The sequence below is a fragment of the Anser anser genome (genome assembly GCF_964211835.1).
Source record: "Anser anser genome assembly, chromosome: 5".
Taxonomy (NCBI): domain Eukaryota; kingdom Metazoa; phylum Chordata; class Aves; order Anseriformes; family Anatidae; genus Anser; species Anser anser.
Genome location: NC_139725.1, coordinates 48380211 through 48395249, shown reverse-complemented (window position 1 = coordinate 48395249; position 15039 = coordinate 48380211). Strand labels below are relative to the sequence as shown.

Genomic DNA, 15039 nt, shown 5'->3' with positions numbered 1-15039 from the left:
TATGTTGTTCTCTTCTTCCTTGGATGGACCCACTAAAAATGGAAATGAAATGTCCAGTAGTACATCTCAGAAATGTTAGCTGCCTGCAGAGAAGTATTGTGAGATACGGGTCTGCTTTTAGTTCACTGAGTGCACCTCCCGGTCTGCTGGAAACGTGCAGGCTTTCTACTCATTTCATTTTGGATCAACTCATGTAGTAAACTCAAAGCCAGCTGCTGGGTTTATGAATGCCTAAGTACATATGGCCTCAATCTAATTCTGTTCTGCATCCTATGAAGGCAACATTTGCATCAGATGTGTCAAAAATACTCCATTATACTATCATAAAAGTATACATACATTCCTGTGTGCTCATGCAACACAGGAACATGGAAGAAAACAAAAGCACTAAGACACTCCATTGAACCTGACTTACATTTTTTCACAGACAAGAACACCACAGAAGAGGGTCTGTATGTTATAAAAAATCATGTTTTGTTTAAAGCACTCGAGAAACTCCTTTACAACCAGGTTTCATCAGTATCTAGTATGTTCTTGGTATATTGGATAGAGTAGTTGCCTGTATATATATGGGTCAGTGTGGCAAAGTCACATGTACATTTTCATGCTCAGAAGCCAGCTGGACATCCTCTCAGCAGCTTGGTTTCTATTTGAAGCTGTCCCTTTGAGGCAGCTGTCCTTTGAATCTCTCTGTCTGGAGATGTTCCCTTTAAATTAGAACTATTTTTGCGGACTCGTAACAGGTTATCTATCTCACTTTGCTGCTGCATAGCAGGGCCAGCTACTTCTAACTATTTCTGACAGACGTTTGTCTAACCTTTTCTTAGAAACATCAGTCTCCTTATTCAATGTATTCCAGAGCTTTAAAACCATTATTTAGAGACCTCCTTGGCAATGCCCAACCTCAAACTCTCTTGCATCAGTATGAGCAACATTTGAATGTTGGTTACATTAGAAATGACTTTAAATCACAAATGCAATTGTTCAGATATCATGAGGAAAGTTCTTAAATTCACACCATAACTTATAAAGAAATACATCTTGAGTCCTTTTCCTCCATCCAGTTTCTGATTATTGCTTACAAGTACTTCTACTCAACTGTGCTAAGAAAGCTGGGATTTGCATGGCATTTTCTTGCCAAGGTTGTGGTTTGAAGAAAACATCAGATTAGCAGTGTCCTCTGATAAATTGTGCGAATTGACAGCTCAGGAAATAGAAAAACCTTTCTTGATCAATGAGTCATTTCCTAATAGGCTAGAACAGGATTTATCTCTGTAAAATATGCAGAATATACCCTAGGGAATAATTTTTTTTTCTTTTCTAGACATGACGTGTCCTGGTGGTATCATGTTTCTGTTTGTGCAATGAGAAGAAAATCTACTAATTCACGCAATCAGGTTCTTGAAAGTTTAATTCTCAGCCACATAGAAATGACTAAAGTGAAATGTACATGCAGTAACAAAGGGCAATTTCTAACTCGTAATTATGTCTTATGGAGCATTGTTTTAATAGCAACAATGTTTTACACTACAGAGTTTTGTTTTGCCACAGTTTTATTGATGGTCAGTGAGTGAGAGCTTTGATTCCTTAATTCTCTTCAGTATTAGCAGAAATCTCAGTTATTTAAACCCCTCACGTTACCAATGGGAAGCCTGGCTGTGCTGTTCAGAACACACATGAAATGTAGGTAGTGTTGTCTTCTTAGAGGTGAACAACTGTACAGATGCTAACCTTTTTTTTTTTTGACATGTAATGACAGTATCTTACACAGATTCACAGATTCACAGATTCACAGATTTCTCTAGGTTGGAAGAGACCTCAAGATCATCGAGTCCAACCTCCGACCTAACACTAAGTACTCCACTAAACCATATCCCTAAGCTCTACATCTAAACGTCTTTTAAAGACCTCCAGGGATGGTGACTCCACCACCTCCCTGGGCAGCCTGTTCCAATGCTTAATAACCCTTTCGGTAAAGAAGTACTTCCTAACATCCAACCTAAAACTCCCCTGTCGCAACTTTAGCCCATTCCCCCTCGTCCTGTCACTAGGCACGTGGGAGAATAGACCAACCCCCACCTCTCTACAGCCTCCTTTCAGGTAACTGTAGAGAGCGATGAGGTCGCCCCTGAGCCTCCTCTTCTCCAGGCTGAACAAGCCCAGCTCCCTCAGCCGCTCCTCGTAAGACTTGTTCTCCAGACCCCTCACCAGCTTGGTCGCCCTTCTCTGGACTCGCTCGAGCACGTCCATGTCCTTCCTGTAGCGAGGGGCCCAAAACTGAACACAGTACTCGAGGTGCGGCCTCACCAGAGCCGAGTACAGGGGCACAATCACTTCCCTCGACCTGCTGGCCACACTGCTTCTTATACAGGCCAGGATGCCGTTGGCCTTCTTGGCCACCTGAGCACACTGCTGGCTCATATTCAGCCGACTATCCACCAATACTCCCAGGTCCTTCTCGGCCAGGCAGCTTTCCAGCCACTCATCTCCCAGCCTGTAGCTCTGCTTGGGGTTGTTGCAGCCCAGGTGCAGGACCCGGCACTTGGCCTTGTTGAACTTCATGCAGTTGACCTCAGCCCATCGCTCCAGCCTATCCAGATCCTCCTGCAGAGCCTTCCTGCCCTCGAGCAGATCGACACACGCACTTAGCTTGGTGTCACCTGCAAACTTACTGAGGGTGCACTGGACGCCCTCATCCAGATCATCAATAAAGATATTAAAGAGGACCGGCCCCAGTACCGAGCCCTGGGGGACTCCACTAGTGACCGGCCTCCAACCAGATTTGACTCCATTCACCACAACTCTCTGGGCCCGGCCATCCAGCCAGTTTCTAACCCAGCGAAGCGTACGCCAGTCCAAGCCCCGAGCAGCCAGTTTCTTGAGGAGAATGTTGTGGGGAACAGTGTCAAAAGCCTTACTGAGGTCAAGGTAGACCACGTCCACAGCCTTTCCCTCATCCACCAAGCGCGTCACTTGGTCATAGAAGGAGATCAGGTTCGTCAAGCAGGACCTGCCTTTCATAAACCCATGCTGACTGGGCCTGATCGCCTGCTTGCCCTGCAAGTGCCGCGTGATGACCCTCAAGATAATCTGCTCCATGAGCTTCCCCGGCACTGAGGTCAAACTGACAGGCCTATAGTTCCCCGGGTCTGCCCTCCGGCCCTTCTTATAGATGGGCGTCACATTGGCTAGCCGCCAGTCAACCGGGACCTCCCCCGATAGCCAGGACTGCCGATAAATGATGGAAAGCGGCTCGGCCAGCTCCTCCGCCAGTTCTCTCAGTACCCTTGGGTGGATCCCATCCGGCCCCATCGACTTGCGCACATCCAAGCTCCGTAGCAGGTCACCAACCATTTCCTCATGGATAGCGAAGGCCACATCCTGCTCCCCATCCCCTTCCACCAGCTCAGGGCACTGGGTGTCCGGAGAACAACCGGTATTGCCGCTAAAGACTGAGGCAAAGGCGGCATTAAGCACCTCAGCCTTTTCCTCATCCTTAGTAACTAGGTTTCCCCTCGCATCCAGTAAAGGATGGAGATTCTCCCTAGTCCTCCGTTTCGCGTTGATGTATTTGTAAAAGGATTTTTTGTTGTCTTTAACGGCAGTAGCCAGATTGAGCTCCAGATGAGCTTTGGCCTTTCTAATTTTCTCCCTGCACAGCCTCGCTACATCCTTGTAGTCCTCCTCAGTGGCCCGCCCTTTTTTCCAAAGATTATAAACCCTCTTTTTTCTGCTAAGCTCCAGCCGCAACTCTCTGTTGAGCCAGGCCGGTCTTCCTCCACGCCGGCTCATCTTTGGGCACGTGGGGACGGACCGCTCCTGTGCCATCACGATTTCCTTCTTGAGGAGCGCCCAGCCTTCCTGGACTCCTCTGCCCTTCAGAACCACCTCCCAAGGGACTCGGCCAACCAGCGTCCTGAGCAGCTCAAAGTCAGCCCTCCGGAAGTCCAAGACAGCAGTTTTACTGGTCCCCTTCCTGGCCTCGCCAAGAATAGAGAACTCTACCATTTCGTGGTCACTCTGCCCCAGACAGCTTCCGACCACCACATCTCCCACCAGTCCTTCTCTGTTTGTGAAGAGAAGGTCTAGCGGGGCACCACCCCTGGTAGGTTCGCTGACCAGCTGCGTCAGGAAGCTATCTCCCACGCTCTCCAGAAACCTCCTAGACTGCTTTCTCTGTGCCGTGTTGTGTTTCCAGGATATGTCCGGGAAGTTGAAGTCCCCCACGAGGACAAGCGCCGACGATTTTGCAACTTCTGTAAGTTGCCTATAAAACTCCTCATCCGTCTCCTCATCCTGGTTCGGCGGTCTATAACAGACCCCCACCAGGATGCTAGCCTTGCCGGCCTTCCCGCGGATCCTAACCCACAGGGATTCAACCTTATCATTCCCAGCCTGGAGTTCCACAACATCAAAAGATTCTCTAATGTAGAGAGCCACGCCACCACCCCTTCTGTGCTGCCTGTCCCTCCTGAAGAGCCGAATCTTCAATTGGTTTATTTTGAAGCTTACCCAAAACTTTCTCTTGCAGGGTTAAGGCCTGTGTCAAAACACTGGTGTGCTGCTGTGGGGGTACCTGATCCTTTGAGGCTACCTGCCTACCAATGTAGGGAGTGCATATGCACGGAGATTCATCATTGCTTTTAATGAGGCATGTTAAGTCTCTTTTGATATAGTTTAACAAATGGACATGGAAAAGACTCTGTTCTGGGAAAAGCCTGTCTGACAGCAGCTTATTCTGAAAAAATGTGGATTAATAAAACAGACATTGCTCTGCATTTATTGTAAACATATCCTCTTCTCTTGTGCTCTTGGTTTGTCCTATAATCAAATCACATAATGCTAGAGAAACTTGCAAAATGCAGGAAATGAATTCCTTTATTTCCAAGCAGTGAACCAAACCTATTACAGATAGAGGAGCTCTGTTAAGCATTTCTGACTCTTGTTATGACACTATATTTCTAGCAGTATGTGATTTTATGATACCCTGTCACTCTGAACTTTTGACTGTGGTTTTCCTGTCTGTGGCTTTTTGGGATGCTCAGAACTGACTTTCCATGAGCTCAAGTCACTAACCTCACTCTCTTGTTGCAGAGAGTGAGATAACTGCTAGATAGAGCATCTACACTAGTTTTCCTTTGAAGTACTAACTGCTGCTTTAAATCTATCCTGAAACATCTCTGGGGTGCTGACTGCAGTTGTGCTTTGTGTCAGCATAGTAAAAACACCATCTTTGTTGCACATCAGTTGCTCAACTAGCTGCTTTGGTAGAGTCTTCCTGTGTATTAACTTATACAAGATAAAATATTTTAGGATCAACATTTCTACATACACTTAGGGTAGCTATTACTAATAGCAGAAAATGAAAGGCTTTAACACAGTTATTCTGAAAAGAGTTAACTTTTATTTTAGAGGTAAGCAAGCCAAGCACAGCAATCCATTGAACTGTTTAAATGAAACAATATTTATAAGAACATTTTATGTTCCCTACCCTGAACTTCCCATCTTTTTCTTAAATCAGTACAATATATTTTCCTTTAAAGAGAGAGTCAAACAAGCCATGATTTTACTGTAAAGCTGTTATTAACACTTTGCCAGAGTTATGACTTGAATCAGAAACAGCATTTATATTAGCAGAGAGAAAAAAAATACAACTCACAAAAGCAGTTTCAACTCTACCATCTCTTGACTTCCTGAGTAAAGGAAAATCTCTTGACTTCATATGAGTAAAGACAAAGCATTTGTGGGGTATCAAAGTCAGGCCTCTCTCCACACTGGAAGGGCCCCCAGCCTACACCAGACTATCCCAGTCATGGTGAGGTGGGTAGCTGTGTCAAAAAATCATAGCATGCTGTTTCTGTCATATGACTTCTTTCCTCGTTTTACCACATAAGCCTTGGATCCTGAAACTATTTTGCTGTGTAATCTCAAGTGTGCAAAAGCAGTCCTCAGATTTGGGCATTTTGTGTTAAGTCACAATAATACACAACAGTAGTAAGCTTTAACTAATGTAAATTGATTTAATTCCATGGAATTAGTGGAAGCTGCGTTACACTGATTTACATCATCTAAGCCACTTCTGGGAATACTCAAATTTATCTTAGTTCCATAAGGAGATGTCATAACTCAGATTTAAGATATGTGTCTATAGAGAAGGGAGATTTCCTTCTCTTCACACAACCTCTCCATTTTACCTTTCTTCTGAATTCTTTTCTGATATTTCCTGCTGAAACTCATTGCAGCAGTTAAAATTATCCTTTCCTTTCATGAGGTCTAGAATGAAATATTTGATCTCCTTTACAAAAAAAAAATGATCTTTCTAATACTGTCATTCTTCTCCTTGTTGTCACTTCAAATCTGTAGAATTTATGTGAAATATATGTGGATCTAAGAGAGTATCCTTTCAAGTTTGATGTCACTCCATCCTGGCTGATACATGTCGGGAACCATTAATCTCGTGATGGTCAAACTGAGCAGCTGTGGCAACAGGTGCTTGGGGGACGGTTGGACCAGATGATCTTGGAGATCTTTTCCAACCTTAATGATTCTATGATTCTAGGTGTTGCAAAGCTGAGGTAACACAGAACGTGGATCAACCACAGAGGCTTTTCTTGTGATCCTGGATCCTTTCTAATCAGTTTAGCATCTGAAGCCTCCAAGTTACATATGAAGAGAAATATTAGTTGTACATGTAAATCAACTACAGATTTATGCAGTTTGTTGGTGAGCAACTCAGCTGAAAGCTCTATCCTCAATGTGATGCTTAAGAGGTGTATCAGTTCTAGGAAAATGTGACTGTAGTAAACAGCTGAGTTCTGTAAATTATTAAGTGCCATAAAATGATTTCTACTGGGAAGGAGTTGTAGCTCGCTGCAAACTCAAGGCGTAATCACATTGCATGTTCAAATTATATAGAATCTGCTCAGATGCCCTAAACCCTTCTGCTTTAATTTCTGAGAAAAACAGCAAAGACATTTTGGGAATAAGTCCAGAGAATGCAGCTATGGTGACTGTATTTTAACTGTAATCTGATTTAGGTCTGAAATGAAATAAATCAAATACATGGTTTCAAATAAATTATAGGCCACTGACATCTGCACTGTGGTAAGGTTATAACAAGGATTTAGTTTAAAATGAATGCAGCATCTTTAAAGCTTGCTTGTAGTACCGTTATACCAGTGGATGCTGAGGAATTGGGCCTTATCCTGCCATTGCTAACATTGGCAACAGAGAATATGGAAGTGTGATGCTGAGACCCCTGCATTACTTGGAGGCAAGCCAGCTTTGATTTGGATGCCTTGGTAGCTTGGCACAGTGCTCAGGCTAATAAGTCTGGCTGAAAGTTGGGGCTCATTAGCTCCGATGTAGTGCTAGGGTCCATGGCCATAGTGTCCCAGTCCTGAGCTGGTGGCTCCACCATCCATCCTGCTGTGCTTTTTTTAGTGTACACCATGCTCTGCTTTGCACTGAGAAGCCATACCAGTTTGGGCATATCTCACTATGTTCTTAAATTTAAAAGAGCCCTGGCTAATTCAAGGCTTCATACTTGGCATGTGAGTGGCTTTGACATGCAGGTAGCTGTACGCTTTGGGTGAAGAATGATTTATGCTAACATTTGTGAAGCTTCCAGGCTTTAAGAAGATTTTTAGAAGTAGTGTTTTTGTGTATCCTTGTAAATAATACAGGGCTGCTTTTGCTAGTGTGTCAAACAGCATTTTGATTTGCAAAGCATTTTCTGTTTCTCTCACTACCAGGTCAGGTAGAGATCACCTGTCATCAAGGTCTGTTTCCTAGCCCATCAGTACTGTTATTAGAATGATTTAGGGACACAAATACTTGCCAGGGTCTCCCAGCAAACATTACCTTGTGTAATATATATCCTGATTAGTAAAAATTTTCATGTTCTTGTTGGATCATTTTCTGCACCTTTCTGAAGCTTTTGCTTATGCAGCTGGCCTGTCCCATTCTAGAAGTAACCATAGGTGAAAAACCCCATGAGATGACTTGTGTATGAATGAGCAAAACACACATGGAGCCTTCCAGGTGAGAACAGTCTTATCTATGCAAATATCATGGTTGATGCAACTTGAAAATGGTATTTAGGAAAATTGTGTATGGAGATCAAATCCATGCCCTTAGGGATTTGGTTTTGAGTAAGGGCTTTCACTTTGTGTTTCAGTGACTGTTCCCTCGCCGGTGCCAGCTTGTGAGCCCGAGCCCAAACCGAACGGGCACTACGCGGCCCCGCGGCTCTCTGTTTCCTCCCGAGCAACGGTCGTCGCTACCATGGAAGCGCCTTCGCAGGGCCTGCAGACGGTCATGAAGTGGAAAACGGTGGTGGCAATTTTTGTCGTGGTTGTAGTTTACCTGGTGGCTGGAGGACTCGTTTTCCGTGCCCTGGAGCAGCCCTTCGAGAGCAGGCAGAAGAATACCATCGCGCTGGAGAAGGCTGACTTTCTTCGGGAACACGTCTGTGTAACCCAGCTAGAGCTGGAGACACTGATCCAGGTAGGGATGTGGAGATGGCAGTATTTCTTGGATGTTAGGGTGAACAGCTGGGCAGTTTGTTGGCAGCTGAGTGAGTGGGGATCTAAATTGTTCGCAGGGCCTTGCCTAGTGCAGTGGAAGAAAAACCATAATAGGCACAGTGAAGAACAGGCCCCTTCTCAGTCGTTTTAAAGCCCTGGAAACAAAAACATTGTCTCCAGAACATTGTAAATAGAAATTAAATGCCTTCACTAGAATAATGAAAAACGTGCAAAGAAACTCAGAACTTAATATCTGGAATATATTTTTGTGAGACATGACACATTTTCAAAACATGTTCCTATCTCCATACATCTCCCTGGATTGTTGTGTTTGTCCACCCAGCCATGCTATATAACACTTCCTAGCTGTGAATCAAACTTCATTTTAAAAGGTGTTATAAGCTTAGTATTTCTGTTAGGAAGCTGTTCCAGTATCTCATTGCTGTGATGGCAAAAGCATTCTCCTAGTTTTCAGCCTATACTAATTCTGTTTCATTGTAGGTGGTCTTCCACAGCCAACCCCCCATTGCTTAATTGATTCCTCTCCCTTGCCCTTGTGTGCAGACAGCAATGCCTTTCTGCTTCTCCCAAGCAAAACAAAATCTTTCTGTTTCTTTGCAGATAGATGTGGGTTCTCCCTGCTTGTGCTCTGTGTTCACAGAAGACAGGTCAGTTCTGAGACAGAAGCTGTGTATGCGCAGTCTGGTACTTGAGCTAAGAAGCCAAACCTGCTTCAGCAGGAAGTGGTATTGTGCTGATGTGCCTATACAGCTTTTGGATCAGGGCTGGCTTGGATCACACCCTTCATCTGTCTGCAAAAGACAGGTGAACATGCTTGGTTTGCAGTGTGAATTCTTCTGGTCAGGGTTATTGGCTCACATGCATTTCTCATGGCAGTTCTGCAGAGATCAGCATTTCCCTCACCTCCTTAGGTATGATGTATGCTGGCTGATTACAGGTTTGTTTGTTTGTTTGTTAATATGGAAAGGAAGAAGTTTGTATTTCCTTGATGGAAATGTCACTATTCAAAGATATGCAATATGCTTTCTTTTCTAGCAGAAAGCAAAATGCACAATAGGTATGACAAGCAAAGCACCTCAACATGAGGGTAGACTCCTGAAAACAGACTGCGGTACAAAGATTTCTAAATAGCCCCTCTTCTCTAAGCTAAGCTCTGTACCAGTTTGCATTGTTTAGTTTTTATTTTACACAGTATTCTTTCTTTCTTTCACCTCAGAAGTGACGATATTAAAATAATAAACAGGCATGCTGTGTCTTTAGAAGGCAGGTATTCTGAACAAATCTTATCATCTCTTGAGATTTCACTATGTCCTCAGGCGTTACACTGGGTAACTGGAAATCTTTTGCAAAGGTAAATTAAATGTGTTTAGCAGCTTAACATGTGAATGTCTTTAAGGCCAAGTGATGTGAATTTGTCTTCATTTGTCAATAAAGAACAACTTCCTTTGGATTTTTTCTGTATGTCTGGGGCTGAACCTGGCTCTGGGGATGTATTTGGGTTTGCTGGTACAGAAAACTCTGATTGTAACTGATTTGAATAGAAGAAGAGTGAACCACCCTTCAAAGGTAACGTAGGGTGTTAATGTTGTGCTTTCATGCCTTCATGTCGAAGATCTCAAAAGTGGCATCTCCCTAGCTGGCAGAATAGATTACAGCATTGCACCAAATGTGACATCTGCCTTTACAGCTGTGATTTCAGACAGATGTGGCAACCTCTATGGGTCCTGGCTGCTGTGCTGTGTGTAGTCATCACCTGACTAAGAGCTATTTGTTATTAATGTCATCTGATTACCTGACAGCCTTTAGATGAACACAGATAGCACTCAGAAGAATGACTATGCTCATTGAGCTCTCTGCTTTGGAGAATAAGGAAAAAATGCAAAAAAGGAGACTTTATAACTGTTTTATATCCTTTATTATGGAGGTGACTGGAAGAATCTTTTAAGGAGAAGAGGAAAGGAGTGTCTTTGCAAGGCTAGTAACGAAAAAATTTACCCCTTTGCCCAAATTTCGATCTTTCAAAGTATTTTCCTTTGGAAAACCTGTAAGGAAGTTGTATGGCACCGTATGACGAAGCTGTGAAAAATTCATTGTGGATAAGACATGCTTTCCAAATTGATCTCCAACGACCAATTGCAAATACTGGCACAGGTTGAACAAATGTGAGTAGCCCTAATGATACTGCTATGTCCAGACCGTGAAGTTCATTCATAGACTTAATAAGTAATACGGTGATAAAAGCAGTGTAAATGCCAAGGAAGATGCAAATCTAGATCAAAGGTATTTTAAATTTGTATTTATCTCTTGGGCTTAGTCCAGGTCTCTCTCTAATGCTAACACAATTACAGAGATTTTTTTCTCTGACTATAAAGTGCAGTCTACATTGTCTCAAGCCACTTGAAGTGGAAGTTCTTACACTGTACACTTTTAAACCTAATTTCTGAAGACCTTTGTTGTGGTAGAAAAAATTAATTATTTAATGCCTCATGTGATCTACTACTTGGCACAGTGGTGAATGCCAGAATAAGCAAGTGATAAAATGAGGTGCTTTATCTCAGTACTTTTGAAGATGAGTTTTCTGAAGAGTGAGAGAGAAGGGAGATCTAGAACATGCTATAAGAGAATGAAACTTCAATTGCTTCAACTGACTCTAGCTGTATCTGTATTGTACCCATATGGAAAAATAACAGAAGGCAGCAAGTCTCAAGTGACAGGTCATATAGTTGGAAAAAACAAACGAACATTACTATTACAGGTGCTAACATGATACTATGAAACTTTTTTGTTCTCATGGCATGTCATACGCTTATGACAAGCTGGGGTCAAAAAAGTCACCTTGCCTTTGTAATAATGCCCACTTGCAGGTTTGATGTGTTCTCAGAAAGAGAATATGTCATCTCTAACTAGGAGAGGCATGCAGGAAGACTACAAACATGTTTTGGCAAAGTAATTCCTATGGACCTGACAAGGGTATTCGCATTCTTTTTCTGTGTAGCCTGTGCACCATGTATGGGTAAAAGCTTTTGTAATGAGCTGTACTTTCATTATGAGCCCTGCACCTTGATGTAAGAGAGGGTGACTTGCTACTGTAAGAAGTTACTTAGGTTATTGGTGGCCTGTTTTCTTCTTCCTTCAGGGTTTCATTTAGGAGTATGAGTGATTGTAGTTAAAAATCTTTTTAAAAATAACCCACCTGGGAACTAAGTCATATTATCCTTGTCCACTAATGACTACAGCAACTCTAATGAGTTAGTCTGTAAGCTGAAAAGGAAGTGGAGTTGGAAATAAGTGAGTCAGACTTTACTGGCTAATTATATTAGTAAGAGTTTGTATCTTGGATAGGCACTTTTGATTAGTGTTCTGAACTACTTTTCCCCTGAAGGTAAGCAAGAGAGGGAACATCCAGTGAAGATATTGCAGTTTTCAGCTGCTCAGCAGGTTCACTAGAGTTATAAACCTGCTTGTCTTCTCAGGGTGTTGCATTGTAAAATGAAGAAAATTTGAATGCATTTCATGTGCTAGAAGAAAGCTCTAGATGGAGCAGAAAAAAAAAAGTGTTTTGAGATAACTGTGGGGAAGATTTGCCTATTGCTGAAGACAGGAAAAGGCTGTGCTGTGAAGAAAAACAATGGTAAATATCTGATTATTGAACCTTCTCCCTCTGCCTCTGGAGGCTGTCTTCTCTATGTCCCAACTTCCCTTCTGACCCTGATCTTTCTTATATGTCATTCACTCTAAAGTGATGTAAAGAAATAATTCAGATCTCTTGCGTCATGTCTAAGTAGGTGCAGGCACCCTAGTTTGTGACTTCAGTCCAGAGGTTGTAGTGCTTGTATAGGAGACAGACTGAGCCTAGGATGCTGCAGAGCACTGCAGCTGTTCTGTAGCTGCATTGCTTCCAGAAATCAGCTAAGGCGTTTGCAAGGAGCTAAGCCCTCTGAACTTAGATCTCTGTGCATGTCCCTTGTTGAATGCTGTAGGTCTGCGATTCAGACTGATCCTTGGCACTGTTCTGGAACAGTGCATGCATGACAATCAAATCACTTTATAACTGTATGTAGATCACTATCTGGCTGATTGTTACCTAAAGACCTCTATAGGATAGGCAGAAATATATAAGGGATGGACTCTTAAAACCTATTACTTTTTATTATACCTGAAAAAAATTGCTGGGCTCAGGCCTTGGACAATTCTGTTGTGGAAAAATGTGGGAGTTTATAATGAGGATCCCTTAATCACCGTATAAGGTGTAGTGAGAATGATGACTGAGAGATGTAGCAAGTATAGAGAAAAGTAATTAAGGAATTAGTCTTTAAAAGCTGCTTAGTAATGAGAAGCATCTTTATAATCATAATAGAGGAACATCTGAGCATGAAAGGCAATTGGAACAACCTTTTGTATGCATGATAGGAATCTGCTTGGAAAAGAATTGTGGAGGGATATAATCATTATTGGATTAGCGTGATCTCTGTAGAGGGAAATTAATGTCACTAGAAAAAAAGATGACAAATTTTCTTTTCTGTTCTTACCAAATTCCTACCCTTGTATACACATGGGGTGCATCTTTTGAATAGCTCAGCACTCAAGAATAGTATTGTGCTCATCCTTGGAAAATATTTTTCTTCTTCATGCTTGGTATGTACTGGAGAAATTAAAGAAACGTGAACAAATGAACCAGATAAAAGCATTTCTTCCCAGAGAAGCCAGAAACAGTCTGCATGATTCCTGTCTCCTCATCAACTGCAGTAGCTCCCAGCTATCTTTTTGCCTGTGGGCATGACTCTAGACTTTTTCTTGAGCTAATTGTCTTAATTACTGATCAAGGCATTCACTCGTGTCAAAGAGGCTGAGGGAATTGTGGCACAGTGAGGGCCACTTGCACCCTAGGAGGCAGTAGACGTGGACTCCACCGCTGCCAGCCAGGGGCACGGCAGGCTGGGGGTGGCCAGGAACAGCACCCAGCCCAGGCTGTCAGACACCTCCCAGGGGATGGGGATGGTTGAGGCCAGGCCGTCACATCAGCCCGTGGGTCAGGGCCCAGCTCAGAGGAGCCTGTGGCAGGGCAGGGCACAGGCCTGCCCATGGGGGGCTGGAGCCCAGCACTCATATAGCATTGCTGGGGCAGGGACTGACACGGTGAAACCCTGGCAGTTCCTGTTACTACAAGGAGAATATTCTTGAATTTACCCATAGACAAGAAATACTGTTTTGAACTTCTGTTCGGGGAGGAACTCAGGCCATTTGATGAGGAAAGTCCGTGTTCACTATCCACTTCACTGGACTTGGAGTCCTGTATATTAAGAACTAGACAGCCTACTGTGAGCCCATGCTTCATATCCTTTAAATATTACTGCCTGAATATTGACAGGTGGAACTGATTGTTCCAGATGGAGATGGAGTCTGGACTGAACTCTCTTTAGAAATACAGGACTTGGTCATCCCAGTATCACCACCTATGCTGGGCTTCTGCTGTGGGGTCTGCCTTCAGGCCCATATAAATTCATCAGACCAGGCCTTTTCAGTTACTGAGGGACTGCAGTGTGCTGATGCCTAAGGGGCCAAGAGTAAAATACACATCTGTACAATGATAGGGAACTAAACTCTGTTTTTTTTTTTAAAATCATTTTTTGTTGTTGTTGTTGTTTTTTTAATAAAATTTGGATACTTGGATTTTCTTTGGTAGTTTTGTCATTTCCCTCACTCCTATCTTGAACTGGCTTTAGAACACATCCATTACTCAAAAAGCAAGAGAGACAATTTCATCCCTTTTAGATGTTTCATGTCATTGCCTTCCCTGGATAGGTGGCATTTCCTAAGAAAAGTTACCACTGATTAATAAATGTTCATTAAAGAAGGATTCATAAAAAGTATTTTAAAAGTTGTGCACTGTGTATGTAACTCCACTGGACAAGGAAGAAGGGATCAGAAAAGGAGTAAGAGTGAAACTCTTTATAATGAGTTTATAGTGAAACTATAAAAATACCTGAAACAAGTAGTTTGAAATGCCTTGAATGTGGAGAGCTTGCTAACAGAGCTGTTAGCACTCTGGAAATTGGTTCTTCCCCTACTCCAGGATAAGGTGGCTCTTCAGGTTATGCTGCAAAGCCAGTCTGAATTTCCACAGATGGGAAACTTGCAAAATGTCATGGTCTATGTGAACTGGGAGAGTCTCGCCATTGATAGCGTCCTTGTTTGAGCTTTGTGCAACCCTTCATCTATCAGGATACATCTGTGTAGATGAACTCGTGGTGGTGGCGGTAAGGCAGTCTTTAATCATCACATGACCCCAAATTGCATATATAGGGACTGGTAACTGCAGGGCTAGTCTGCTATTATTGCCTATTTCCTGTCGTCCTAGTAAATCCTTCACTATATACAAAATACCATGTGTTTAACAGATGCATTGGAGTGGACTATCCCAAGTTGGAAGTGACCCAGAAGGATCATTGAGTTCCACTCCTGGCTCCAGACAGGACCACCCCAAAATCAG

At 43.0% G+C, this 15039-nt stretch overlaps 1 protein-coding gene across 6 annotated transcripts in view; it reads left to right on the top strand.

Annotated features, from left to right (window-relative positions):
• KCNK10 (potassium two pore domain channel subfamily K member 10) overlaps positions 1–15039 on the top strand; it is a 74648-nt gene that overhangs the window by 21309 nt on the left and 38300 nt on the right. For all 6 annotated transcript variants that reach the window (XM_083836503.1, XM_083836499.1, XM_083836498.1 and 3 more), the window contains one exon: positions 8180–8508. In XM_083836503.1, the coding sequence (XP_083692629.1) occupies positions 8180–8508 (329 nt within the window). The remainder of the gene's footprint in view (positions 1–8179; positions 8509–15039) is intronic.